This window comes from Ictalurus furcatus, chromosome 15 (assembly GCF_023375685.1).
Source record: "Ictalurus furcatus strain D&B chromosome 15, Billie_1.0, whole genome shotgun sequence".
Taxonomy (NCBI): domain Eukaryota; kingdom Metazoa; phylum Chordata; class Actinopteri; order Siluriformes; family Ictaluridae; genus Ictalurus; species Ictalurus furcatus.
Window position 1 is genome coordinate 7,073,216 of NC_071269.1, and position 27,714 is coordinate 7,100,929.

Here is a 27,714-nt window from a genome sequence, read left to right on the forward strand (position 1 = left end):
TATAAATAATATTTTAATTTAATTGCGATGCGGCCTTGGCTGTTTAATGTTATAAGTAAACCAAAACCAATGAATAATAATGAACCAATTAACACTCGTTTTACTTTTAGATGAAAATGAAATCGATTGAACAGATTTTAACTAATCTATTTTGAAGAATATTTAAATCTATTTATAATTTGACTGAAGTTTGATTCTGTGCACATCTCTACAGATCGACGATAATTTTGTCTGTATTATTCTTTAAAATAACATTCTAGGTAATGTTATCTGAATTAGCATCAAACTATTCTTTTAATGTTTACACAGTTGTAATACCGGGTTTGTGTAACTTTGTTCTTTATATTAGTTTACACTTGTCTAATGAACTTGAACAGCTCGTTATCAGGACCCTCCTGATTTTAATCATCGTAAAGTTGTGTGGCTCATCCATTAATATACCATAGCTCCTTGATAAACAGCATACATGTTGTTAATTTTTTTTTTTTTAATTCCCCCAATTTGGTCATCTGCCAATTGCTCAGAGACTGCTGCTCATGCTGCATCACAGGGCAGCGTAACACACTCGGAGGAAAGCGCTGTCTACCCTCTTCCACATACTTGAGCTCACAGATGCCCACGATTGGCTAGTTTCATTGTGATTGACAGGGAGGGAGAGTATGCCCCTCCCACTCAGTTTTGCTCTCATGGACTCCTAGCCTCTGGACTATAGGCCACTTGGGAGCCACGGGATGCATTATATACAGTGCCTTGCATAACTTTTCCACATTTTGTAGTGTTATAACCTGGAACTCAAATGGACTGATGTTTACTACAGAGTATGCTTATTATTTGAAGGTGCAAAATATTTTCAGTTGTGTCACAAAGTTTCATTAAACAAACAAAAAACAAACACAACAGAGTCAATACTTTGTACAACCACCTTTGGTTGCAATTACAGCTTCAGATCTTCAAATCTGGGATAAGTCTCTATCATGAGTTATGCAATCACAACTTTTTTTAAATGTAAAAATGCTAATTTTGCCAGGTATGTAGATTTTCACTTATTATTAAATATTGTGTGTATATTCATGAAATAGAAGTCTAATGAATCCCAACAATTGTAGTGCTACATAATGTGGGAAAGTTCAAGGCAGTGAATACTTGTGCACAGCACTATACATTGCACATACATTACATTATGTAAACTTCCCTATTATTTATGCAGCCATTATATTCAGGTTCTGGAGAGAAATGAGGAACAAACCCTGATGCTGCGCTCCACTCCTCTATACTCTCTATAAGGAATTGTAATCCGAGTCACACAAACACAACCAGACTTCTGTTCTTTGTTTTCCATTACACTTTTGTAAAGGAAACATCGCCCTGCTGTGGCATAAGTGTTCATTTGCTTGCTAAATAAGGCCTCAGCCTTGCGACTCTTCCAGGCATCGGAGTGTGTTTGTTCTGCGAAAAAACCTCTCAGGATGTAGGACGGCAGGAGCTTCCAGATTCCTTTGCCTTGTAAGGCTAAAGGCCTGCGTGGCTGCCTGAGGCACGATGTTGACCTTATTGGCTGAGTCACGAACTGGGAGGTGTGGTGAAGACGCTGAAACGTTAAACAAACGTCCCGTGCTGTGGGAGAAGCAGGAGCAAGACCGAGGCTCACGCCGAACCTGCTGCCACTCAACACCGAGGTGAGCTTAACACATCACGCTTAGTGTTCATAGCAATGCTGTTTATGCTGCTGTCAATCTCTGAAAGTGTTTTGTTTGTGTCATTTTCATAGTAGTAGTGCGTAATGATTAAGGAAAGCGTCTCAATTGTGCGTTTGGATGTGTTAATGAGCCGAAGACCGTTATTAAAACGTGAGCACTTGCCAGGTGTTTAATCCTCCTGCACTGGAAAAATAACCCCAAGTATAATACGTTTCCTGAAGAAAATTATATTTACACTGAAAGCGTCTGTTACAGTTTTTTTCTTCTTCACTGCTTTACATTAATTTCTCTGATCTTTAAAGTGTTGTTGCACTGCAACTTTGTACGTACCTTTCTATTTTCTGTACAGCTAATTTAATATTGTTTAAAAATATATAATTTCTACACTAAAACCTTTTCAATAAACAAGAAACATTGCCCAGAAGAAAAAAAAGAGCACAAGAGCTCACTGAATCCGATTTACTTCTCCAAGACCTCACTTATCAGGAATTTGGCTAGACACGAGACCCTTTTTTTTTTTGCAAGAAGCACAAACGCTAAACAAATGAACAGTGCAAATAATACAGACTACGATATCGACTAGTATAATAATGTATTTCATATCACTGTTAAATAGTATAACGTCCTATAACTAGTGTGGCATTCAAATACACACAAAAAAAGAATGTCTATTTAAAAAAAAAAAAATTCCTGAACTGCACAGAACTGCACGAGTTGTAACTCTGAAGAATTTTGGCTATGAAGTAATTGACGCAGAAATAAACATCTGATAACATTCTTCTACTTTCCTCTGGGGTTAAGTGAGGTGAAGTGGAACAAGGGGTGGACTTCAGCTTACAGTGAAATAAACATGGCCACAAATGACATTCAGTGGTGATACTAGGACATAGCAGCAATGCAGTTTCGGGACAAATATGGTTAAGGTTTGGCAAATAAGAGGCAGTTATGACGGACGTTTTGCAGCCAGGGAGCTTTAACTGTAAATAATGTCATGGACACCCTCAGTACAGGCTGAACTTCTGAACACAATGCAACCATTCACATATTAATCCTATTATTTAAATGTCACAATGGTGTTTTGAATATTTATTGCAGTTATAGGAATACAATTTAGATCTTGTTAGAGTGCATACATTCAAGTTTCTCCACAGAATTTGGACCTGATCTGGACCCAGATCAACCCCAAAACATTTAATAACTTAAACTCTATTTATTTCTGTTTTATTTCCTGTCCATATCGTATCCAAGATAGTGTATTTTCGCTTAGTGGTTGAGTTGGTGCTGCAGTCCTGCAGTCAGACACGGACGAGTTCATTGCTGTCATTCCACAGAGGGATGTGGGAGATGAAAGTGGTTAGTATAGGCCATCACTAATTTGCAATCGGGGTGTGCCGTGGATGGCTGAATGCTCTGAATGCACTGTATGAATGCTGTAAATTGTTTGACGTTTGGCAATTCAGTGATTCCCTCACTGAGGTTTTTCAGAACGTTATCGATTTCTTGGTATAAGAGTCTCAGTCAGGGCTGTTTTGTGGTGAGTTAGTTGATTTGTCCAAATATTAGTATCCTGGCAACCCCATCGATTGTTCACAAGGACTCCTTTTGCTATGATTTAGATCGAGAAGTCAGTTTATGGTGCCCTGGTATTAATTCGGTAGTCAAGAACGTCAAAGACTGTCAAAAATCAAGGCCTTTCAAGATGGAGTCCAAATGAAAATAAGACCAAGTCAAGATCAAAACCAAAAAAACATCAAATCGTCAGCTAGTTGGCTTTTATGTGAATCGCATAATGATTATGATGCTGTACAGAATAAGGAATTACTTCCTGTCCAACTTTGTGCATGAGGAAAGAAAAGACAAAGAGAATTAATGTTTTTTTAATATTATTATTATAAACTCTAGGCCAAGACCATATTTAGCAAGACCAATGCTAAAGACAAGTCCAAGCAAAAATGTCAATAATTCCAAGACAATCCAAGTACAAATGGCAGTAATTCTGAGATAAGTCCAAGTCAGTATAGAAAATGTCTCGAGCCTGGACTCAAGTCCTACAGTGCTTGTCTAAAGTCCAGTCCCAAGTGGCTTCCTGTTATAGTACATTATGTAGGATGTAGAAGCCCATCTTTCAGACAGAGCCATTTGGAATTCTGCCAAACCCAACAATGCAATATTCTTATTTAATCTTTCCACTTGCCAAGGTTTTGAGGTTTGGCGCTGTTCGATACTGGATAAATAATTAACAAGCAAGAAATTTTAAGCCACTCGACTCAATTATCAGCTGACAAAAATGTTGCAAATGTTCCAGTAACTGGAGGCTGCATTAGCATACATGCTTCCCTCCTTTAAGTCAGTTTTAGACTGTACAATTACAGCTGTCTTTTAAGACTATTACTTTTCCCACTGTACTAAATAAAATCTTGGCTGAAATTCGATAACAGACTATGCGATAACATTCTCCCTTGCAGAAGCATATCAGTGAAAATCCCTATGATTATCTCTTCTTACATAATCACTCGCCATGATCCAGAATTCAGCTCGAAAAACAGGCTTGCATAAACAGTAAAATTCTTCAAAGTGAACTTGGTGTAATAAGAATTTTTTTCTCTCTGTTCATTAGCATGTTTCACTTAAGTCCTGCCATTGCCACGACCATATTTGTTGCCGTCATAGCAGTGCTCGAGACCGCTAAGATCAACTCATGATCAAAGAATTCTTTAGTCTGCAGCAGCAAAGTTTGACCCAAAAACATACAAACCAAGCGAGACGGTAAATCAGCACCAATCATCAACACCAATAGACCCGATTGTGTGCAAATTCAAGATCCACATGAATCCAGCTCCATTGACTTATTCCTGCACTCTTAGAATAAAACACCCAAAGGGATCTTCAAAGGGTTTGTCTGTAGCTCTTCGGTTCTGTGTAGAATAGTACACTGGGTACTGGAGGGCATTCTTTCAGTTAAGGTTGCATGTAGAATCATCAATTTTAACCATCCAAAAACCCTTGAGGAACATCTTTTAGAGTGTACTAGATACTCATCAACCTTTCCTTTAAAGGTCAAAACTCCTCAGCCAAAATGTCTGCTGCCAAGCGTGCCAAGGGGAAGACAACGAAGAAGCGCCCCCAGAGGGCGACTTCCAACGTCTTCGCCATGTTCGACCAGTCCCAGATCCAAGAATTCAAAGAGGCTTTCAACATGATTGACCAGAACCGTGATGGCTTCATTGATAAGGAGGATCTTCATGACATGCTCGCGTCTCTTGGTAATTGTTCAGAAAAGCAGTATACGCAGCATGTGCGATAATATCTTTATCTGATGTGCCACACTGAATCCTGTCTTTCAGGAAAGAACCCCTCAGACGAGTACCTGGAGGGCATGATGAGTGAGGCTCCAGGTCCGATCAACTTCACCATGTTCCTCACCATGTTTGGAGAGCGACTCAACGGCACCGATCCCGAGGATGTCATACGGAACGCCTTCACCTGCTTCGACGAGGATGGTTCAGGTAGCTTTCAGTTTTTATGACATACACTCATACAGCCATGGTGTAACCAACCTTTCATGGCATCATCCACCATGACGTACACTAGGTTTATTTCCAAACAGAATGTTAGTGAATGTGAATGGTTACATTTCCATCAAGGTGTCCTCCCATCATTCTTTACCACATACATCCACTAGTTTAAAGCTTTATTTAGATAATATCTCATTGAAAATGGGACAAACAATAGTCCAATCCCTAATGCCTTCCTACAGAACATAGAGTGCATTATGTAGACTGTAGAAACCCATTAAATAGGAGTGATGTTCTGTCTAAAACTGTCGTTTCTTCAAAAATGGGTTATCTCTGGTTCAATCCCAAATCCTCACCCGAGTACTCAGTATAAACACCAATCACTCAAATCGCTGTGTTCGAATTCTCTATTATAGTCCCCTGATTTTACATGTCTCATCCTGAAGGCTTTATCCATGAGGACCAACTTCGCGAGCTCCTGACCACCATGGGCGACCGTTTCACAGACGAGGAGGTCGACGAGCTTTTCCGCGAGGCACCGATTGACAAGAAAGGAAACTTCAATTACACAGAGTTCACACGCATCCTCAAACATGGTGCCAAAGAGAAGGATGACATATAAATAAATAAAAAAAAAACAAAGAAACAAAAAAACAGGATACAAGATTTATTGAGCGTTCATCTGAAATCAGGACTGTTCTCAAAATGCTGATTATACGTTGATGATCTTACTGTGTCTGCATAAGTACTCTGGGGGTTGTTTTGCACACTGATTAAGCCTAATTTAGCCAGGTTTAATGTCTGTCTGCAAAACAATCCCAACCAGCTTCAGGAGGGCTTTATTCTGTCATGTTTACTGCATACCGATATCATTATTTGTCTAAAGGCAACAATTTACCCACCTACAGCTGTGGAATCAGCATTGTTTTAAATTTGGCCATGAACCCAATCTCTTTCTCTCTCTCTCTCTCTCTCTCTCTCTCTCTCTTTGTTGAACAGAATAAGAAAAGATTATAACTGAATAAAATAATACTGTTTTGCTTTCCACAAATCTCCCATTGTTGCTGAGAATAAGATCAACGTCTTGTGATTGAAGTGGCCGGTATGGTGGAGATCAGGTCTCTGGTTAACCTAGTGCTTTACAAGGAATGTTGGTTACCAATGGTGATGTTCTATCTAGGATAATAGTAGAGAAATTCATAATCTAATCCAGGAATAGAGCAGAAAAGTCGAAGGGCCTTGCTCGAGGGTCCGACAGTGACTCTCTGGAAATCCAAGGATCCAACGTCATGTCAATTGAACGTCAAGGAAAATGAAAACAACTACACTACACTCCTTTCTGAAAGGTTAGACATTTGTTATAGTTCTTCCACAGAGTCAAAACAAATTGTAAGGAGTACTAGCTAATACCAGCTAACATCGTATGAAGGATACCATTTGTTTCCAAAATCGTTTCACAATAAAAAGTCACTGCAACATTTTGAATTGTAGGAACATTATCACACAGAGTTCCTTATTGCTGGGGAACTATGTGTGAGCCATGCTCAAATAACCTTTTGTAGCAAACCATTATTACAGCAGTTGTTTAAGGAACATTGTTATTTTCGGAACGTCATGCCCTAGCCTTCTTAGAGCCTGGCAAAAACTCAACGTTCTAATAATGTTCTCTGGTAGATAGGTGGAACCTTTTTGAACCTTTCTGAGAGTGTACCACTGCTCTTTATGCTATGTGAGTGCAATATCCTACATGCTATTGCTATTTGAAGATGTTGCTTGGTATAATTTGAGGTCATTTTTCTGTGAAGCCCAAAATTCACAATGAAAAATGAAACAGGTTCAACTGTAAACCAAGAAATCAATCAGACTATATCTCTTTCGAAGCCACAGGTTACGTTACCGAGTATGCCAAGTATGTAAACCAAGCCTTGAAAATGTTATTGCTTTTCATGAGAAGGATTCTCAGTGCTAGCTGTGGTTTGTACGTTTCATAAATTCTTCCGGCATAACTCCCTGTTCAGGACAATCCGTTCTCGCATTAAGTCTGTGTATATGACCCTACTTTAATTACCATTTCTTAGCCCTCTGGCCCTCCTCTGCTGCCTTCCGATACCGAGCTAGGACTCTTAAAACAAACAAATCCATGATGTCGGCCAAGATAAGCAGCACATGCCTTCCTGTACCACCCTGTTTGGGAAAGAATGAGACCGACTCAATATGCCAGCAGCGTCCCAGCCACTCTTCTGATAAGGAATAAACACTTCTATTTTTATATATATATATTTATATCCCATTACATCTTAAATAAAACTTTATTTTTTTGCTGTTGTAAAATATTCCCACAACACCCCTATAGTCTACACAGTATAACATTTCATCACCTAATCCTCATTTGCTTTATGTGTAAAATAAACATTTAAAATAACAATGATGCCCTTTCTTGATGGGAAACGTGACCATGAGAGCAGCATGGGTTCTGAATCGGGGGTAATAAAGCTCTGATCTCGGACCAGACACCTCTGAGGATGCACATTTTGTATAACAAATGCTGCATTCAGGCGCTCATCAGAAAGTCAAACATACTAGAGATCCAACGCTCCATTCAGATACGTGCTGGAAGATACATCGACGATTTTAAAAAAATAGAAAAAAAAAAGTGAAAAGGAAGGAAGAGGAAAGTGTTGGCATTACATAGGAGTAAGGACTGAGATGCATAAGGTATATATATTTTTCATGTTGAGACTTTATCGTCATATCCACATACCTGCAAATTCGCCAGTGTTCTCTGTCAGAGCATACAAAAGGTTTCTCGTAAACTTGTGTTTATCCCCAAATTTCCCCACTTGTAAATACAACGTCATCAGTTGTTTGAGTGAAATTTGGTAATTCCCATCATCTGACTTGAATGCAACTGTGATTAGAAACTTTTGCAGTTTCCACTTCAGGAGGAATTTGTAGAAACATCGCAAATGCTAGAACGCATAGATTTTTTAAAAAATAGAATTGTTATTCTCAAGGGGTCATATGGCGTATTGTATTCTCAGTGGCCCGAGGAGCCCGTAATGAACTGTGATCATGAGAAACATTGTGAAGTTTTAACAAATGTAGCATCTGGAACGTGTAGTCCCAAGCGCTGATCCACGAGTAGCCCTGGTTTTGATGTTTTACCGTCAACTCATTATCGCAAAAGTACTTCTTTTGAAAGCGAGGACATGGGAACTGTGAGCTGTGTCTGAAATCGTTCCCCGTTTACATATACATACATGTAGTGCGATCGTTTCTGCATCGGCCATTTTGTAGCGTAGCGCTGTCCGCCTTCGCAGTGGAAAATCATATTACCCTGGAAAGTTCACTACATTATTACCCAGAGTGCACCGGAAAACTTCTGCACTAAAAGGTACCAAAAGTTGCCAAACAGACAGCATGGGATCAGCCAACTCTGGATATAAACGTAAAGGAAAATGTTTTTGTAGACTGCTTCCATATCTACTGTTAAAAATCACTACAGAACCATCATTCTGAGTACCATCATTTGTTGATATTATTACTCACGATAGTACTGTTAACCTTCTAAGGTTCTTCTGTTAACGTTGCTTGTTTATTTTGACAGCAGATAACACGCAGTATTTAGAGTAAATAGTGAAGGAACGAGTGAGGGTATGATTTCAGACCGAGCTCCTGATTTAGTCGTTAGCGTAATGTGACAGAGGATTTTCGACGCTATCATAGCTAACGTAGCTAGAGGTCATACTCGTTGCTGGTCCCTGTGCCTTTGGTCAGACGGTTAAGTCATTATAGTAGGGTATTAGCCTGCTACTAAATTTGGATATTTTTCTCATTGACTGCGACTTTGCCCAATGAATTCTACTCGTCTAGCGTTTGAGATGTACTACTGATTTAGAAAGTGGTGTGGTGCTGCAGGTTGATTTGATGGCATGAGCATCAGATCATTAAAGCAGAATACAAACCAGAAGTCCCAAAGTGACGCTCCAGTGCTAAAAATCATCAGACTCTCACGAGCCTACATTGGAAATACTGTTTATACTTCATGTCCGGTTTAGATTTACACAAGACACATTTGATATCGTCCTTCGTCCGATACCATTTCGAATGTACAAGGTCATCTACGTTGTTCCTCTAAAACAGAGGGAAGGAGCTATAAAAAGCAGCCTCGATCGTCTGCTGAAAGTCTGCTGGAGTCGTTCCTCCGTCGCTGAGTCAACGCAAGCTGTAGCCCTATTAACGTTTGATGAGCCGATGGTGGACGCTCCGTCACGAAACAGGTTGAGGCAAATAATCCACAGAAAGGGACTGAAAAAGACCGGGAGATATTGCTATACCATGCAGAGATCTTAAACTTTTGTGCTAGGCTTGGGTTAAAATATAAAACATTGTCGGTTGTCTCCAGAACAGGATTAGACGCACAAACATACACTGTATCTGAGGTAAAAGTAAAAACAAACAAATAAAACCCAATAAAAGACACAAAATCATTGAAAGTAACATAAAACGAACAATTTCAACCCCACAGTGTTGATATAAAAATGAGTTCTCAATAACCCAAGGTTAGCCTAGCTTTTGTGACAGAAATCTGTATTCACATGGACGTGACATCCTCTTGCAAATAATCATATTGGGGGGAGGCGGGGGGTGTGAATGGATTTATGATTGTTAAATAAAAATGAAGCGCAGTTTCCTCGTTACTTCCTACACCCTTTCGGACGATAACGTGGGTTTGTTCTGCTTCTTTATAATAAAAAAAAATTACAAATGGTATTACTGAGCCAGATGATCTTTCTAAGGACGTAATCACAAAGACTTACACAAGGTACAAACTGAAACTGGTAGCTATTACCTTACTCGTTACTTTTGGGGTAAAGATAAAATGGCTTCCATTTAATATTTGCCTCAATTATCACTTATGGATTGCTTTATGGATCCAAAAAGGTCGGTCAACTTTGAGAGTCTAGACTGCACACACCCAAAAAAATCCCCCAAAAAATCGAGATCAAAATGGCAAGAAAATATCCTGAATTCTGTCGAATATATTTAATATTTCTAATTGTGAGATTACATCCGACGCCACTGAAGACGCTCGGTGTGGAGTTTAGCGTTAAGGGTCCGAACCGTGACTCTAGGAGAGCACTGAGCGGATTGAAACTCTCAAACGTAACAGCTACTGTTTACAGGAAAACGGTGTTATGACTACATAATATACCTGTTATGACTGTAGGGCTATTTATGCTTTAACTTGAAGACAAAACAACCCCATTTTCCCCTTAATTCAACCATTACAACTTTATGATGATGCACTGAAGTTCATGCTTTCTACCTGAAACCAGAAAGCAGCAGTTTAAGAACAGCGTGTGCGTAATAAAGCTGAGCGGGACCGCGCTTCAATAAACCCTCATCTTATTGCAGAGATCAGCGGGTGGCTCATAAAACCCAGAGTTCACACCTGACGGTTAACCGAAAGACACATCACAGCTTCATTCCTCACAGAAGTCAATAAGAACCTCCAAACAAGATGGCGAGCAGGATCCCTCCACGACACGTTCAAATAGAAAACAGAAACGTAAAAGGTTTTGTTTTTTTTTCCTTCCTAAAATATGAAACGGTGTTGCGTCAGGACGCTATCATGTGACACTATCGTCGTGCAGAATGAAATGTAAAAGCAAGCGGAGAGACGAATGATGACAAACACGGTGTCAAACAAAAAAAACAAAAAAAAAGAAGAAAAGTAAGTTTAATATTTCTCTGGACAATGAAAATTTACAGCTTCCTCTTAAAAAATAATCCAAAAGATGACCATTCTGCAGATTCTAAAGCTAACCCTAGCATACATTTCAGTCTATGGTAGAGATGGGGGGCAGAGGGGGGGGGGGGGGGGAAGGTGGGATTGTAGCAAAACCGTGAACGCACAGGGATCGTGAACGCTCAGGAGCTTTGTGGGTAATACGATGTTTGGTTCAGAACAATGTGAAATTGGAGTGTACTGCACATGAAGAGACATTTAAGGATCTTGCTGGTATTCGGGGCTGGACAGCCATTTTGTGTTTGGACAGCCAGTTCTATGTATGGGTTGGATCACACTTGTGGCCGTGGCTTGTATAGCGTTTTTATCTTCTAAAGCTAACAAGATAAACACTACCCAGCCTGAAGATTAGCTGCTTAATTGGCATGTCTACTTTCTACTAGCTTAGCCTTAAATTAGAGGCTAAGATTACCAGCAGCACCAATGAATTGTGCAGTGGTGGCTCAGGGGTTAAAGGTTCTGGGTTATTGATCAAAGGTCAGGAGTACAAGCCCCAGCACTGTTGAGGTGCCACTGTTGGGCAAGCAAGGCCCTTAAACCCCAACTGCTCAGTTGTATAAACAAGATAAATGTAAGTCGCTCTGGATAAGGGCGTATGACATAAATGCCATAAATAAATGTAAATAAATGTAATCTCCGCTACCTTCTTCCAAGCTTAATTTTTCTTCCTGATGTCTCTATACACGTCCATTTTTGGAAACCAAACCATTGTGGACCAAGATTGGTCATAAACGGTTATTTTCAAATCATGCGATGCAGAATCGTGAATGAATTTTCCACAGGATTGACTCTGAAGTTGGAGTCTGATCCCAAGATAATGGTTGGAAACTAAAAGTGATGCATAGTTACTCTGTCTGGAACTGGGTTCTAATAAAATAAAAACTTCCCATCCAACTGAAGAACCCAAATGTTCTAAAAAATTTAATGTGTTCTCTAGTATCCAAATAAACAATTTTTCAAATAAACAATCTCTTCATGACATGGAGGAACAGCAGAGGAGCCCTTTTTTTTTTTTTTTTTTTTAAAAAGTGTGAGCTAAGCACCGTACTGTTTCCACGGCGATATCCGTGCTACGATTACTCATTATTGATAAAGTGCTGCTGTGGGGACGCTTGAAAACTTTCAGCTAATGATGTGCCTAAGATGGAAATGATCCTCAGTGTGCTGCTATGCAATAAAAAAAAAAAGAAAGAAAGAAAAAGAAAAAAGTATGGTAATGGATTGACGGAAAATATCAAAAAAGCAGAAAAAAAACATCTCAAATCTGATCATCAGTATCAGACATCCTTACATTCACAGGGGGAAAAAAAATTAAATCTGTAGATTGTGGATGAACTTCAGGAATGAAATAACCCTTGATACCTTCAAAAATCGAGTCGAGGTGTGAACACACACAGCTGAAGTGTTTTCGATTCCCCTCTACATTCAGAAAGCAGAAGATTCGAGAATCAGAGCTCATATCACATACGGAATGATGACGAGCACGAAGACAAAGTGGCTTAGATATTAAAAATGATTACAAACAGGAATTGCAAAACATGGACTGATTACTCAGGATAAAATATTAGTCGGACATCTTGCAGCTGAAACGCTGATCTCCGGCAAATCCAAACCAAACAAAGTTCATACGGACGGATTAAACCGCCTCCTGCTCTTATTTTTTGTGATCTGCATCCTGACCCTGAGTTCACACCTGCTAGTTTATCACGTGTGTGTGTGCTCTGAAGAAGCGTTTCTAAGATCGGTGAGCCAAATTTTTTAAGAGTGTCCAAAAACCTATCATCACACGCATAATGAAAAACAGGAGTAAAACATTTTCAAACCTAACCTCTATCTAGTTTCAGAAAAAAAAAGTTCAGTCTAAAAACTTTACTTTGATGTGAAACCCTTTACACCACAATGCTGCTGAATTCTCAAATCTGATTGGCTGATTAGTTTTCTAACACGCTTTCGTTCCCATCATTAATAACAACAACGTACGGAGTACGGTGGACGCTCCAAATCATCCAAGCCCAATAATAATAATAATAATAATAATAATATTGTTATTAACAAAGAAAAGTGTGTAACTGTTGACATGGTGAAATTTTCTGTAAGGAGACGTATAGTTAGCACATTTGGAAGGAGTCTCCAGTATCGGCGCTTTTTAACAGTCGGTAGCAGTTGACGCTTGTATCAACACAACCTGCGTTTTTTTTTTGTTTCGTGGATGTTACAAGCTGTATAACTATAAACAGATAACAAGTACACGTCATTCTTTAATAAATAACAAAGAATCGTTGGCAAAATGCTGAAACGGAACAATCTGTCGTTGACTATTTTCCTAGCACAGCATGCTCTGAAGTTTTTTTTTATACCTTATATGGCGTGTTACAAAATGGAGAAAATGAAACCGAACAGGACGTTTCATCTGGAAAAGGATCTTGCGTGTCGCTTGTTAGTGTGAACGCAGAGTGAACGCCACAAATCTAATTAATGACTTAATTAATTAATGTGTGATGTCTAGGACGGATTCGTGCCCCCCCCCCCAAAAAAAACCCTAAAAAACTGCCTCTCACATTCCTCTGATTCAAATGCCGTAAATGATGATGAACCAATGACAATAATAATAATAATAATAATAATAATAATAATGATGATGATGATGATGATGATGATGAAGGTGAGGAAAGGAAGACCACATTGCTGTAAAACAAGTGCACACGTGCAGAATCCTGAGTGCGTGCTTGGGGGTAGAGGGGAAGGGACGTGTTGGATTGGGCGGAGTGACTGAAGGGCGTAGGATTCTTTAGAACACACTCCCACATAAACACACGTGACGTGGCGTCCGAGATATGAAGACAAATTTACAGGCGGGCGTTTGATATATTCCGTGAGATAATTACAGCTCTGTATAATAACTCTTATTATAACAAGTAGAACAGTAATAAACTTCCTCAGCAGCACCGCGAATCTCCGCGCTGATGCACAGTTTATTTATGTGTTTATTTATTTATTTATTTATCTATCTCCCCCAAGTTTGTAATTGTTCGTAGTCTCTGTACGCTTCAGGAGCGTGCGAGTATGCATGTGTGTGTGTGTATGTGTGGTTTCTCTCAGAGGCGAGTCTGAGCCTCAGGGACGTAGATCTCGATGCTGTCGGCGCTCTCCGTGGCAGAGTTCTGGCGCTCGGATGCGGCTCGTTTGGCAGCCATCAGCCGCTTCCGCGCTTCCTGTCTCTGTTTATCAGCGGCCGAGTCTCCGCTGCTCTTCTCCTTCGGAGAAGCTTTGGGCTTCGGGGCTTTCTTCGGCGTCGTCACGCTCGGCTTCCTCTCCTCCTGTAGGAACGTACATGTGTTTGAACAGCTGGAATTTACACATAAAAAATAAATAAATAAGGTGGAAATATCACACGCTGTCGAATTCTGGATTCTGATTGGCTGTTGATTCATTTTCTATAACAGCAGCTCTGACAGGTTTATATTAATGCGTTCTCACTAACACATTATCGTTTCTATAACGGTTCGAACGACGAGTTCCCTCTACGGAGAAATGTGCAAGTCTCCAGGTAAAACGGTTTGCTCAGAGCAGCTAGTGGAAGTTCCATAACAATAAACAGATAATAATAAAATGGCAAATTGTGGCATAAGAGGAATAAAACACGTTAAGATTATTGGAAAGGGGTGGGTAAGAGTAACGTGCACCATCCTACTGTTGATTATTTTCCTAAAACAGCACACCACGAAGTGTTTTATTCCTTCCTTAAACACTGAAGCAGCAAACTAAGGAGTCCAATCGTTTAATGTTATTATTATTATTATTATTATTATTATTATTATTATTATGGAGTACAGTACTTTAATAGTTTATCAGAACACCGAGTGTGTAAAATTGACCATTTGAACGACATTGTACTGTGAATGCTACGTTGGTCAACGAGTTCATCATCCACCTGGCATCCCGTCACTGCCTTTGTAACCATCACATGCTTTCCATTTGAACCGTGTGTAATCCTCAGACGACAAAAAAAAGGTCTTTAGAAACGTTCTCAGATAAACGTGTAAAGCGTGGCACCTTTTTGCTGCTGCTGCTCTCTGGCAGTTTCCAGTCGTTGGCCTTGAGCAGGTGGAGCTCTTCGAACTTCATGCTGATGTCCTCGATGGAGAGCTGCAGAAGATCCCAGAAGCCAGCCAGGTCCTGAGCAGTGGGCCGTGGCTGAGCGTTCACGTCCTGGTGTGCACAAGAACGCACAAGTTACACACAAACGTGTGTAACACAGAGGAATAACACACTGATTAGAACAGTGTTTTATTCCTCTGACACCACGGCAAATTGACTCGCCGTACTTTTTATCCGTTTATAGCTACGTTTAACGTTGTGCAATGCCCATGAAACAAGTCAGTTCCTTTTATCTCTTACATTTGTCTTCAGTTTACGCTTTGAGGTTTGACGAGCGGTCCTTTTATAGTCTTATTCTTTAACTTCAAGAGAAAGAATAATAGAGAGAGTGAGGCTGGCAAGGGAACGACTGTTTACAGCTGCTACAACGTAAGTGAGAACAGGAACGGACTTGTTTTGCGGACGTTCAGACTGTTGTTAAAGGAGCTAAATGTAAAATTAGAGCCACTTGATGCAAATGAAGACGTTTTAGTAGGTTTAATATTCGAATCCCATATGGAAAAGCAATATATTTATTTTATATATATATATATATATATATATATATATATATATATATATATATATATATATATATATATATATATATAAATAACCCTACTCACTCCGTTATGTAAAAATATTAAACGCCTTACAGTAAAAAAATACATCAATCATACTTGATGTTATTTTATTTTTAACATGCACAAAAGATATTATTGCAATATAAACAATATATTGGGTTATGATTGTGATCTATTTCTTTCGTTTGAAAACAGACGCCGATGATAATTAGTACATTTTATAAAAAACGGATCCCAGACTGAAGACGGTGTAAAATCCTCGATGCGCACACCCGCAAGTGCATCACCACCGCACTCCGTATTCACGAATCAGGTTAGTAAACAAAACGTTTGCGTTTTTACAGCGCCTTCGTCCAGGGCGACTTACATTTCTCTCATTTATACAACTGAGCAGTAGAGGGTTGAGGGCCTCGCTCAGGGGCCCAACCGTGAAAGCACTGGGATTTGAACTCGCGACACTAATCTTGTGTTATGTTGCTTAGCAACCAATGCTTACTGTTAACAGACTACATGGAGTGGAGAAGAATTGTTTCATCATGAACGCTATTAAGAATATTTATCAAATTTCGTTCATTTATATACTCCAATATGTTTTAAATACATTTTCCAATAAAAATACATAAATAAATAAAACAAAAACAAAATAGATTTTAAAATACATTGCTTTCCCATCAGGCATGAGCGAGCTCATCCGTCGCGATCGGCGTAAACGAGATCAGGATTGTCGGAAGCAGCCGGCTGATTCACGTGGACACGCTCGTGTGCGTGTGTGTGTGTGTGTGTGTGCGTGCGTGTGTGTGTGTGTGAGTGGTTCATGAGGATGGTTTGATGCGTAAAAGAAACTGAAAGTGCGCACGATCTCACATGTAGCTCCTTTAATAAGCGCGGAGTGAAGCCGCGTTACAAGCCGAGGCTCTGGGACTCACCAGGTTCTGCTCGCACAGGCCTCGAAACTGCTGGAACTTCTGAGACATGAGCAACTGAGCGCTGCCTACCGCACTGCGGATCTTCCCCAGCACTACACACACGCACGCACGCACACACACACGCAGGATGAGAGAAACTTAAGCTTAAACACTAGCCTTTTATGGAAGAGATGCTGCACTTGTCTGGTTGCCACATCTACATAAATCCTCGTCATGGGGAAAGTCTTAAACGTCCCAGTGTTAATGTTAACGTTAATCTAATTTCCGCTTATAGAACTACACTAATGTTCTTCCGGTGGGATTTTTAACGACCGGTTCAACCCTAAAGTCCACACTGTGTTTAATTAAAAGCCAAAAGTAGCAGCTTAAAAAAAATGAGACGAGTCTAATTAAAGCCAGAGTTAGATCACGGTACTGTCCTTTATTCCGGGTTTATCATGCGGTGATTAAACCTCCATCCTGAACACCGAAAGAGACTAGGTGTGTAATATATATATATATTTCATATACACACGCCACGAAATATTTTTACTTCCGTGCCTGAAATATTTATGAAAGCCTCACTCGGGAATCGCTATCAATTCATACGGTTATTAAAGTAAGAGCTTCCACATCTGCCTTAGCTGGGGCATCTGGTTAAAGGAGCTAAATGTAAGATGAAGGCGTTCTTTTCCAGATGTTCCTGCCCGTCTGGCCTGTCCGCTCCCATCCATCTCAATCGGACACCAAATTTGGCCAGACGCTGGATGAGCACATGAGTGAGAGTTAATGTCTTGCGAGTGATTCATGAGGATTGTAAAGAAAATGCTTGAAAGAAAGTAGAAATTAAAACAAACAAACAAATAAATAAATAAATCTCACATGTAGCTCCTTTAGGAGGATAAAAGCTGACAGAGGGGAAATGTGCAGGAATAAACACCAAAAAGAAAAGAATAATAAAGTGTTAAACGAGCAGCTCTGTCTGAAGGTGATGAAACTCGGTGCCGTGTGCAGTCAGTAAGACGAAGGGGGAGGGGTTTGTGACGTCGTGAGGTGTTGGGGGATTTGTGAAATATCGTGTTAAGTGCAGCACGGATTAGAACCGGTGATGAAACGCGGTGAAATTTTCATCGAGAGCAGTTCGAACAATCCCGAGGCGACCGCACGGTTCCTGTTAAGGCTGCTTTCACACGTTTCTCTTAAGCACGCCCGACATCACGTGGCCGCGAGGTGATACGATCTTCCCGACACGACACCAAAAGTGTCAGTGGGGGGAGAAAAAAAAAGAAAAGAAAAAAGTTGTCATGTTAGTTAGCGAGCATTCCAATAAAATAAGTCAGGGATGATGACCGGGCGTACGCGAAGTCGATCTTCTTCCTCCAAAGCTACAGCGAAGACAAACAAGCTCCTCGTCACCAGAGTTACACCAAACTTTATTTACCTAGAAAGATCAATCTAATCTAGACCACAAGCTAGACCAGGTGGTTAGTGAATATTAGCTAGGACTGTTAAAGAGCGTTGTTATGGTTACACAGGGCATTCAAATGATCTAAAAACAAAAAACAAAACACACACATCTGAAAGCAAAATATAGAAAGTGTGAACGCAGCCTTAGACGGTTGTAAAAAAAACACGTCACACCACAAAACCTTCAGTCTGTCATAACGTTTCATCGTAACATGCGTAATAAGCTAGCTAGAAACTAGCCTGTCACTAGCTAGCTAACATTCAAACAATACAGAGTTACAGGATCAGTTTTCGACCTCGGTACTGTAACTGACGAACGTTCGGTTTGTTCTCCAGCTCAGAAAAATCCTGAATTCCAGAATTAAAAACAAAAAAAAAAAATGTTCTAGGGTTGCCAGATTCAGTCAGGATCCCCCATGAGTGCACTAGTTTAAAATCAGCTTGAACCTTTGGGAGTGGGGGTGGGGTTTGAAAGGCTGAGAATTGTAATGTGTCCTTTTCAAAAATCCTTTAAAAGACGGAACATGGTTCCACGGTTTACATGGAAACAGTGCGCTCAGTCTGGCAACCCGGATTTGCTTGCAATCATCCAGCAAGTGCTCGTTTTTCACTGAAACGTGCATTTTGTGCTGCTGGATTTGCAGAGTTTTAGCTACTTGTTAATTATGTTCAAAATAAATACAGAAGTTTGTGCAGCAATACAAAAAAAAATCAGTCAAGAACAGTCATTTTTGTGTATATGGTCCTAAAAAAAAAAAAAAAAAAGTTAGCAGGAACAAAACTATGAGACACGCCCCCTGCCCCACCCACCTCCCCATGCCAGAAATTTCTTCTCACCTTCTTCTGAGAGCTGCTTCTCTTTGCTTTCCTGCTCCATCTGCTGGCACCAGGCGTCCATGCGGCCCGTCTCGGCCTGCAGGAGTCGGAGGAAGCAGTGTCCGTCCCTGAGGCACACCGTCGGGGCTCCGGGCTGCTCTGACGCTCCGTTCACGCTAACACTCTGCAGGGATGGAGGAGGAGGAGGAAGGGAGGACGGGTCCAGAGCCTCCTCGATGCTCTCCGGCATGGTGAAAGAGGATTTCTGTGCTCTCCCTGCGCTGCCAGGACAGTCCAGCGTCTGAGTGCTGCAAGCGGTGCCGATGTTCTCCGAAGCTTTACCGTCCATCCGGTCCTGAGTCTCGGCGTCGGCCGTCTCCTGTCTGGATGCCATGCTGCTGAAGCGGCTCAGCCTAGACACAGACACACACACACGCCCAAGGGAATTTAGAAATAAAGTTTTTATTAATATTAATTATTAATTTTATTTAATTTCTAGCTCTGTTCACCAAAAATAATATCAAGAGATTTGACAACTTCCTCAACAATAATTGATGTTGGAAATAATTCAGTTATTTCAGTTATATTGTTAATGATAATATGATTGGCGGGGGGGGGGGGGGGGGATTGTTAAAAAGCTTTTTTTGTTAAACAGCTAAATAAATAGAAAAAAACCATAATAGTACATTTATGACATTCCTGTTACAGCTCATCTAATAGACCCTCAGAGAAACTGCATATCGCTTCCTGGTTTTGTCTTTATCTCTTTCGGCTCAAAACTTTCTATGTTTAAAGGAGCGTTAGGTAAGATTAAGATTAGATTCAGGTGCGTTCTACATTTCAATGAGACAGAGAGACCGAGAAAGAGAGACAGAGTGACGAGAGAGAGAGACAGAGAGAGAGAGAAAGACAGAGAAAGAGTGACAGAGAGAGAGAGAGAGGGACAGAGACAGACAGAGAGAGAGAGGGAGAGACACAGACAGAGAGAGAGGGACAGAGACAGACGTACAGTGACAGAGAGAGAGAGAGAGGCAGAGAGAGAGAGAGAGAGAGAGAGAGAGAGAGAGACAGGAAAGAGGGACAGAGACAGACAGAGAGAGACAGAGAGAGAGGGACAGAGACAGACAGAGAGAGAGGGACAGGTATGGAAATACAGAGTGACGGCGGGAATGAGGAGCGGATGATGTGACCCGCAGGATTTGATTATCTCAGTTACGCTCGGATCTTCCTCCCGTCAGCGCAGAGACACTGTCTATTCATCAGTGTACACATTGCATGATAAATGAGTCTGTACACAACGTCAGAGAAAAATCCTGCACAAAATCTCTCTGGTCCCTGAATACTCACTGTTCAAACATTATTAACAAATAAAAAAATAATAAATGTAATCAAATAAAATAAAAACAAACAGAAAAACATATAGAAATTGTTGATCTGCAACAACGCTGATAATGAGGGTATATTTATTTTATGTGGGTAATGATTAGTAAGGAATAAAACACTCCGTGTCACGCTGTTACAGGACAAATAATCAACGACGTGGTGGCGTGACCGAGCAGCGCTCCTCTCACCACACCCAAACCGATTATTACCCCAGAACAGCATGTCCTGAAGGGTTTCCTTCTTTACACCACAGCAAAATACCAACAAATACAGTGTTTTATTTATTAAAGTATTACCCATCATACTTTTTAGCCGTTTAAAGTTATTATTAAGGTCGTGGAACGTCCGTGAAATATATATTTAGACGTTAACTCACAGCCACAAGTACTCAAAAAGGAGCGTGATTAAAAACACACACGGTACCTCAGAGCTTAATTACATTCGGACAGTGTATTTTTATTTCCAGTGATGGATTTGATGTTTGGTTGTTTTTTTAGCCAATGACTTCATTTAAACAACTTAAAAAATTTAAAAACGAATCACCGTTGAGCTTCGGATGGAAAAAAAAAGGAAACAAAATGGATGATCGAGGAGACTGTTTCTGCGATCGTCCTCATGAGGAAGTCACTTTAAAAATTGTTTAAACCCACAGCCGCCCTCCCTTCCGACCAACTCCCTACTGACCGACTGACTCCCTACTGACTGACCGACCGACTCCCTACCGACCAACTGACTCCCTACTGACCGACCGACTCCCTACCGACTCACTGTAGGAAAGCATCAGCTGAAATGGAAATGAAGAGGAAGTGGAATAAGGAGTGTGAACTCACGGCCTGCCGTCCTCCACCTGAACTCCGATGGACTGGAACTTCGTGGTGGGAGTGTGTTCCTCTCGGAGCATAGGCTGAACGCAGTCCACCTGTCCAACACACACACACACACATACACACAGTATAACTATGTTAAAGATAAGCAGTGCTGCTGGGTTTACTGGTTGTGCTATGAGCGGCCATGTTGATTCGACGTCACTTGCTAAACTCGGGAGCGGGCTGTGCAGACAAAGAGGGGTGTTTACTTTGTTTGCTCCCCCCCTCCAAAGTTTAGTCGAATGCAGTATTAAGAACACAAGACCTGGACTTTAAAAGATTCATGGCTCGAGTTCAGCTCACAGGGAAATCAGCGATTGGTCCGAGTGTCAAAACGACAACTTTTAATTTTATAATTGAACTAAACGAGGCTTTAGTTATACAATTCAATTCAGTTTTATTTGTATAGCGCTTTTAACAATGGATGTTGTCTCAAAGCAGCTTTACAGAAACAAACACAGTATAGATATTTTAAATGTGTGAATTTATAACTATTGAGCGAGACGGTGGTGACGGTGGTGAGGAAAAACTCCCTAAGATGATATGAGGAAGAAACCTTGAGAGAACCAGACTCAGAAGGGAACCCGTCCTCATCTGGGTAACAACGGATAGTGTGAAAGTAAAAGAAAGTTCATTATGGTTTTATATGAAGTCTGTTTGTTGAACTAGTCCACTGTTCACTGAAGGACACCTGAGTGCAAAACTGTATGTGGTAATTGCAGTCCTAGCGGTATCATCCTCAGCAATCTCCAGGCTGGAGCCTCTAGTTGATGAGAGCTCCATCCAGGGGAAGGGCATCAGGATGGAAAAAAAGGGGGTTTTCCATTTTTTTGTAATAAAAAAACTAAACTAAAAAAAAACAACAAAAAAAAAAAAACTCACAGGAAAAAAAAACCCTGCCATATTCATGCACCACTAAGAGCGCTAATAAAGCAGCTGAGCGACACTTTGCCTGACACTTTGTCCTTTTTAAAGATGCACTCCTTTTCTCCAGGGAATGAACCACACACACACACACACACACTCAGTATTACTGGCACTGACTTAATATCTGAAAGCTGAGCAGCAGGAACTCATTACTGATGGACTTTAATGCATGAAGTCACACACCACGGCTTCCAGAGAACTTTCGCCCAATTAACACAAATCTTCAAAATACGAAGTGAACTCTGGATTTAGTAAAAATAACATTTTAAAGAAGAACAAAGCGGAGATTTTGCCGGACTTCCAAAATTATACGTGACTCCCGTCAGCCAAGAAGACGAGTCCGACACTATCGTGGGCACGGACTGTACCTGACCCGGACAGCTGAAGACGGAAAAATACCAGGTTGATTAGAAAAATAAATCTTCACCCGTCCAGTTAGGGCAAGTCCGTGCTCACGATGGTGTCGGAGTCCTGTTCCTGGCTGACAGGAGTGGAACCTGACGTGGTCTTCTGCTGTTATAGCTCATCTACCTCGAGGTTTGATGTTTTTTGCATGCTGAGATGCTTTTCTGCTCACCACGGCTGCAAAGACTGATTATGTTACCATATGTTACTACATCCCTCCTTGCAGACAGAACCCATCTGTCCATTTTCCTCTGATCTCTCCCACCAACAAGGCGTTTCCACCCACAGAACTGTTGCTCAGGCAAGGTTATTTTGCACCGTTCTCTAGAGTTTAGAGCTGTGTGTGAAAATCCCAGGAGATCAGCAGTTTCTGAAATACTGACACCGCTCCGTCCGGTACCGACATCCGTGCCATGGTCGCAGAGATCACACTTTATCTTCGTTCTGATGTTTGACGTGAACATCACCTGAAGTTCTGAATGATTGTCTACACTGTGCTGCTGCCACATGATTGGCTGATCAGATAACTGCATGAATGTGCAGGTGTTCCTATTAAAGTGGACAGTGAGTGCATATAAAGGAGAAGAGATTTTGTAGTTTTCAATGTATTACAATATCACCATCCATGTGTAAACCACTTAATGTGTACTAAATATATTTTTTTTAATTTAAAATGATGAAGTCTAACGTGTATAAACTCGGACGGCAGACGCACCTGGATGCCGATGGAGGAGAGTTTCCTCCTGGCGGCGCACCGAGGTTCGTCCTGCGTGAAGCCAACGCTCACGGTTTGGGTTTCTCGGGCAGGAGGAGGAGGGGGGCTGCTCACACGGGCACTTGGCACCGGTACGGGGATGGGGGGCACCAGGGGGATGGGGAGAGGAGCTTTGGCCAGGCTGCCCGTCCTCGAGCTGGTGGCGCTGTCCGAAGAGTTGCTGCGTCCTGATTGGCTGTTGGCCTCGCTGCGCTGCTCCAAGTAGGTGTCCTGCGCCGACTCCGTGCTGCTCTGCACCGTCACCGAGATGAAGGGCTTGGAGGCGGAGCGGGGCGGGACCGGGGGCGGAGTCTTGTTATGGGCTGCGGAAGAAAGAAAAAGTTTTTTTCAAAATCAGCCATTAAAATCACAACAGTTTTAAAAAGCAACCCCAAACATTTTCATCCGGACTTTTGTCAAGTTTTACATTTTGTAAACTATTATTTTAATTTGTATTATAAAAAATATTTTTATTTATCTCTCTCTCTCGCCGGCTTTACCAAAGTTTTAATACAAATTTTTTTTTACTATTTAATTACATAAAAAAAAAAAATGATTTATGAAACACTGTGACATTTTTGTTGTTTCATTGTTATTATTTGTATTAAATATTTTTTTTTTCCCCTGAGCAACAATTCTCTAAATTTCTGTTGCGTTATTTTGTATATAAATCATTTTTTTCACTTCGCTACAATTTTCTGCTGTATCCGATTTACGAGTGCCATTTCATCTTGATTAATTATTTACTTTATGCTCCGTTTATTAATACTTTCGGAATTTCTACGACATTAAAATCTCATGTATATCCAATTTGTAGTAAATAAATATCTTTACAAATAGTATTTGTCTTTTTAGCTACAATTCCATGCTTTACCCACTTTGTTATAACATTTATCTTAATATTTTTAATGATTTATTATTTTTTAATTTCCATTTCATTTCCTAAATAAATAGACTGTTATTACACATTTATAAAAGTCTATTCTCTGACTCACTACTACGAGTCCACACCTCATTAATATGGACGGTTGCTTCCTGTCTCTGTCAGGATCAGAGAAGCACAGTCTAACACACACACAGACACACACACACAGTGCTACAGTTGGGCGAGACGTCGGGCTCAAGGCCAATGTGGGAACAAAAGCGGCCTTTTAAACCCCGCGCGAGTCTCAGTACAGCTCGCACACCTGGCGCAGAAGCGTTCTGGGAAAGCGGATAAGCGTGACTCGGCTCGTCCTGGTCACAGAGGTCATGCTTTACGACGCTAATGATGTTGTTGAACAGATTATTACCACTAAGTGGGATTTGCAGTTCATTGTTGGCAAACCCCTCCACACGTGAAGCTTGTCGACACGTCAAGATGATAAAAACGTGACGCGACGATGAAATCCTCATGCCACAACATGTAAAGTTAGACACGCGTGCTAAGTTACTCATTATAGACTCGTAATTCCTGCGTTTTTTGAAGAAAATAAAATCGTTACAGACACTTAAAAAAAAAAAGAAAGAAAAACAACGAAATTACGATGAATAATAATCGGAAAAGCTGCTGAAAAGCCGACGTCTGGTTTTCCTCCAGCTTCTAATGTGCTTAAGATTGTAAATAATCATCTTTCACGTTGTAGAGCCTCTCACTATTGCCTACGTTTTGTTTGACACTTTTCTGGTGCTGAGCTTCAGAATCTTCAGACACTTCCAGCGTTTTTGTTACATTATTATTATTATTTAAAAATGTTTAATATTGCTGTCAGTGTTATTTATTCATTATGATTAAAATTTTTTCAAAAACTAATTAAACCACTCTTTTTAAACACACACACACACACACGCACACACACACATTCTCTTACTGGAAGCAGCTGATCTGACATTTAAATTTTTATATTAACCTTTAAAAATTTCCAAATGTTAATTTGTACAGATTTTTAATAGGGTTCTCATTCGCGATATTTCTTAAGTATTATTCTTTTTTTTAAATATAAACGCTTCCACTGAGAGTCATCGTATTGTAGAAAAGCCTTTGAGAACCACGATTAGATATTTTCCGCCTCACCCCTACATGAATGAAACGGCGATGAAAAAAAACAAGCATTAAATAAATAAAGAAACAAAAACACCACAGGAAGTCAGAGCTGTGGTTCCTTTGTTTGTAAAGAAAACAAGGAGGAATTTCTCGTTACTGTTCCTTAATTAAGCATTAAGCCTTTTCTTAACTGATGTCTTGGTGGAGAACATGCAGCTGTTCACTGAGTCACGGAGAGAAAATATTCCAGGTGTACGATATCTGAACTGATGAGGTGTAGCCCCGCCTCAAAGCCTCAGAATTAAAACGGAAGTCCGAGTCAGGTGGAGATTTGTGCGATTGCACAGAATGGACACGCTGATCAACATCTACATCTGCGTTCAATTCCTCTAACCACTTTCTCTTCTGTGGGAATTAAATGGGTTTAATTAAGAGGCTCGTTCGGGTCGGAGTCCCAGAGCCGCGCCGCCATAATTAAACTGAGTAAATTAACACGGAGCTTGAGACGAGAAATTTCAGGCACACGTCAGGAGGAAATTAGTGAAGAGAAGCGAAGGGGGTGGGGGGGGTGGGGGGACACCTCACAAGGTAAGAAGCGCCATAGTTACCGCAGGTAGCAGAAAATTTCATTTCCATAGACTATTGCTGTGAGGACTGCTACTGCTACTGGAGTCTGATCAGCCTGCTGTGTGTGTGTGGGGCAGTAAAAGAGAGAGAAACAGTGTGGTTGCTCCCCTGCTGTGTAAAGGCCAGAGGACTGAGAGAGCACAGCGACAGGAACCACATGGTAGAGAGAGAGAGAGAGACACACAACAAAACAAATTGCAAGCTCCTCCGAATATTGCAGAGTTTCCTTGATTTTGCATCAATTTCTGCGATACACAGTGCCCTCCACTATTATTGGCACCCTTGGTAAATATGAGCAAAGAAGGCTGTGAAAATTTGTTCTTATTGTTTAACCTTTTGATCTTTTGTTAAATATGATGTGATCCTTAGAGATTTTTTGGTCACTTGAACTGTCCTCTTCACAGTGAGTCGAGACAATATAGACACACGTCCAATTCCAGGTTTATTCATAACATTTCCAGTTGACTGGAACTTCTTAATTATTGCCCTGATGGTGGAAATGGGTATTTTCAATGTTTGTACTAATTTCTTATAGACACTTCCCATTTTGTGAAGCTCAACAACCTTTTGCCTCACATCACAGCTATATTCCGTGGTCTTACCCATTGCTATGAATGACTAAGGGAATTTGGCCTGTGTGTTACCTCATATTTATACCACTGTGAAACAGGAAGTCATGGTTGAACAATTTCCTGTTCCTGGTCACCCAGGTGTATTAAATTTTTTTTTACATATCAATGGGAATATACTTCAAATATATTTTTTCCCCTCATATGAATTCATAGAAGTGCCAATGATTGTTGCACACCTATATTTAACTTTATATATATATATATATATACACACACACACACACACAGTATCTCACAAAAGTGAGTACACCCTTCACATTTTTGTAAATATTTGATTATATCTTTTCATGTGACACCAGATTTAACACACCTGCTCCCCATTCACACCTAACACCTTGTAACACTAACAAGTCACATGACACCGGGGAGGGAAAATGGCTAATTGGGCCAATTTGGACATTTTCACTTAGGGGTGTACTCACTTTTGTTGCCAGCGGTTTAGACATTAATGGCTGTGTGTTGAGTTATTTTGAGGGGACAGCAAATTTACACTGTTACACAAACTGTACACTCACTACTTTACATTGTAGCAAAGTGTAATTTCTTCAGTGTTGTCACATGAAAAGGTATAATCAAATATTTACAAAAATGTGAGGGGTGTACTCACTTTTGTGAGATACTGTATATATATATATATAAAAAAGTCATAAACCTGTGTTGTTTTTGTAATTGTTTGATATCCATGAGAGTATTTTTGTGATTGTTTTTTTTTTTTTTAAACAAAAGATCAAACAGTTAAACAATAAAGAATTTTTCACAGCCTTCCTTGCTCAAATTTCCCAAGGGTGCCAATATTAATGGAGGGCATTGTAAGATTCATCGCAGTCACCATCGTTTTCTTCGTGGGTGTTGTCGTGATTGTGGTCATCCATCATCATTTTATTCTTCACGACAGCAGTCATCTTCTCTGTGGTCCGTCAACGTCTTCCTCCTATCAGTCGTGTAAGTCATCTTCATGGCTTCCTTCTTCTCTGTAACCATTTTTACTTCGTCCTGGCCGTCGTCTTCTTCCTCCTCCTCCTCCTTACTTTGTCGTTTTTTTCTTCTGTATTTTGCCTTTACCTTGTCTAATCCCCCGGCCCCCCTTCTTCACCATCACCTTCTTCTTCATGCTTGTCTTCTTGACTTCAGCCCTACTCGAATCAGTCTTTCAGCAGGACGTCT

General features: G+C 40.5%; 2 protein-coding genes across 2 annotated transcripts in view; one reads left to right on the forward strand and one right to left on the reverse strand.

Annotated features, from left to right (window-relative positions):
- The first annotated feature begins 1,543 nt into the window (after positions 1-1,543).
- On the forward strand, positions 1,544-7,491 carry myl9a (myosin, light chain 9a, regulatory). Its single transcript, XM_053644387.1, has 4 exons — positions 1,544-1,676; positions 4,754-4,960; positions 5,042-5,203; positions 5,659-7,491. Exons 2-4 carry the CDS (start codon positions 4,774-4,776, stop codon positions 5,832-5,834), a joined length of 525 nt encoding a protein of 174 aa, XP_053500362.1. The 5' UTR covers positions 1,544-1,676; positions 4,754-4,773; the 3' UTR covers positions 5,835-7,491.
- A 944-nt stretch (positions 7,492-8,435) lies between these two features.
- Positions 8,436-27,714, reverse strand: part of dlgap4a (discs, large (Drosophila) homolog-associated protein 4a) — a 105,689-nt gene continuing 86,410 nt past the window's right edge. Inside the window, exons 8-14 of the mRNA XM_053644388.1 lie at positions 26,773-26,781; positions 23,230-23,591; positions 21,147-21,235; positions 18,955-19,346; positions 16,672-16,763; positions 15,078-15,233; positions 8,436-14,341 (exon numbers count right to left, since the gene is read on the reverse strand). Of these exons, the coding sequence (XP_053500363.1) occupies positions 14,120-14,341; positions 15,078-15,233; positions 16,672-16,763; positions 18,955-19,346; positions 21,147-21,235; positions 23,230-23,591; positions 26,773-26,781 (1,322 nt within the window). The 3' untranslated portion in view covers positions 8,436-14,119. The remainder of the gene's footprint in view (positions 14,342-15,077; positions 15,234-16,671; positions 16,764-18,954; positions 19,347-21,146; positions 21,236-23,229; positions 23,592-26,772; positions 26,782-27,714) is intronic.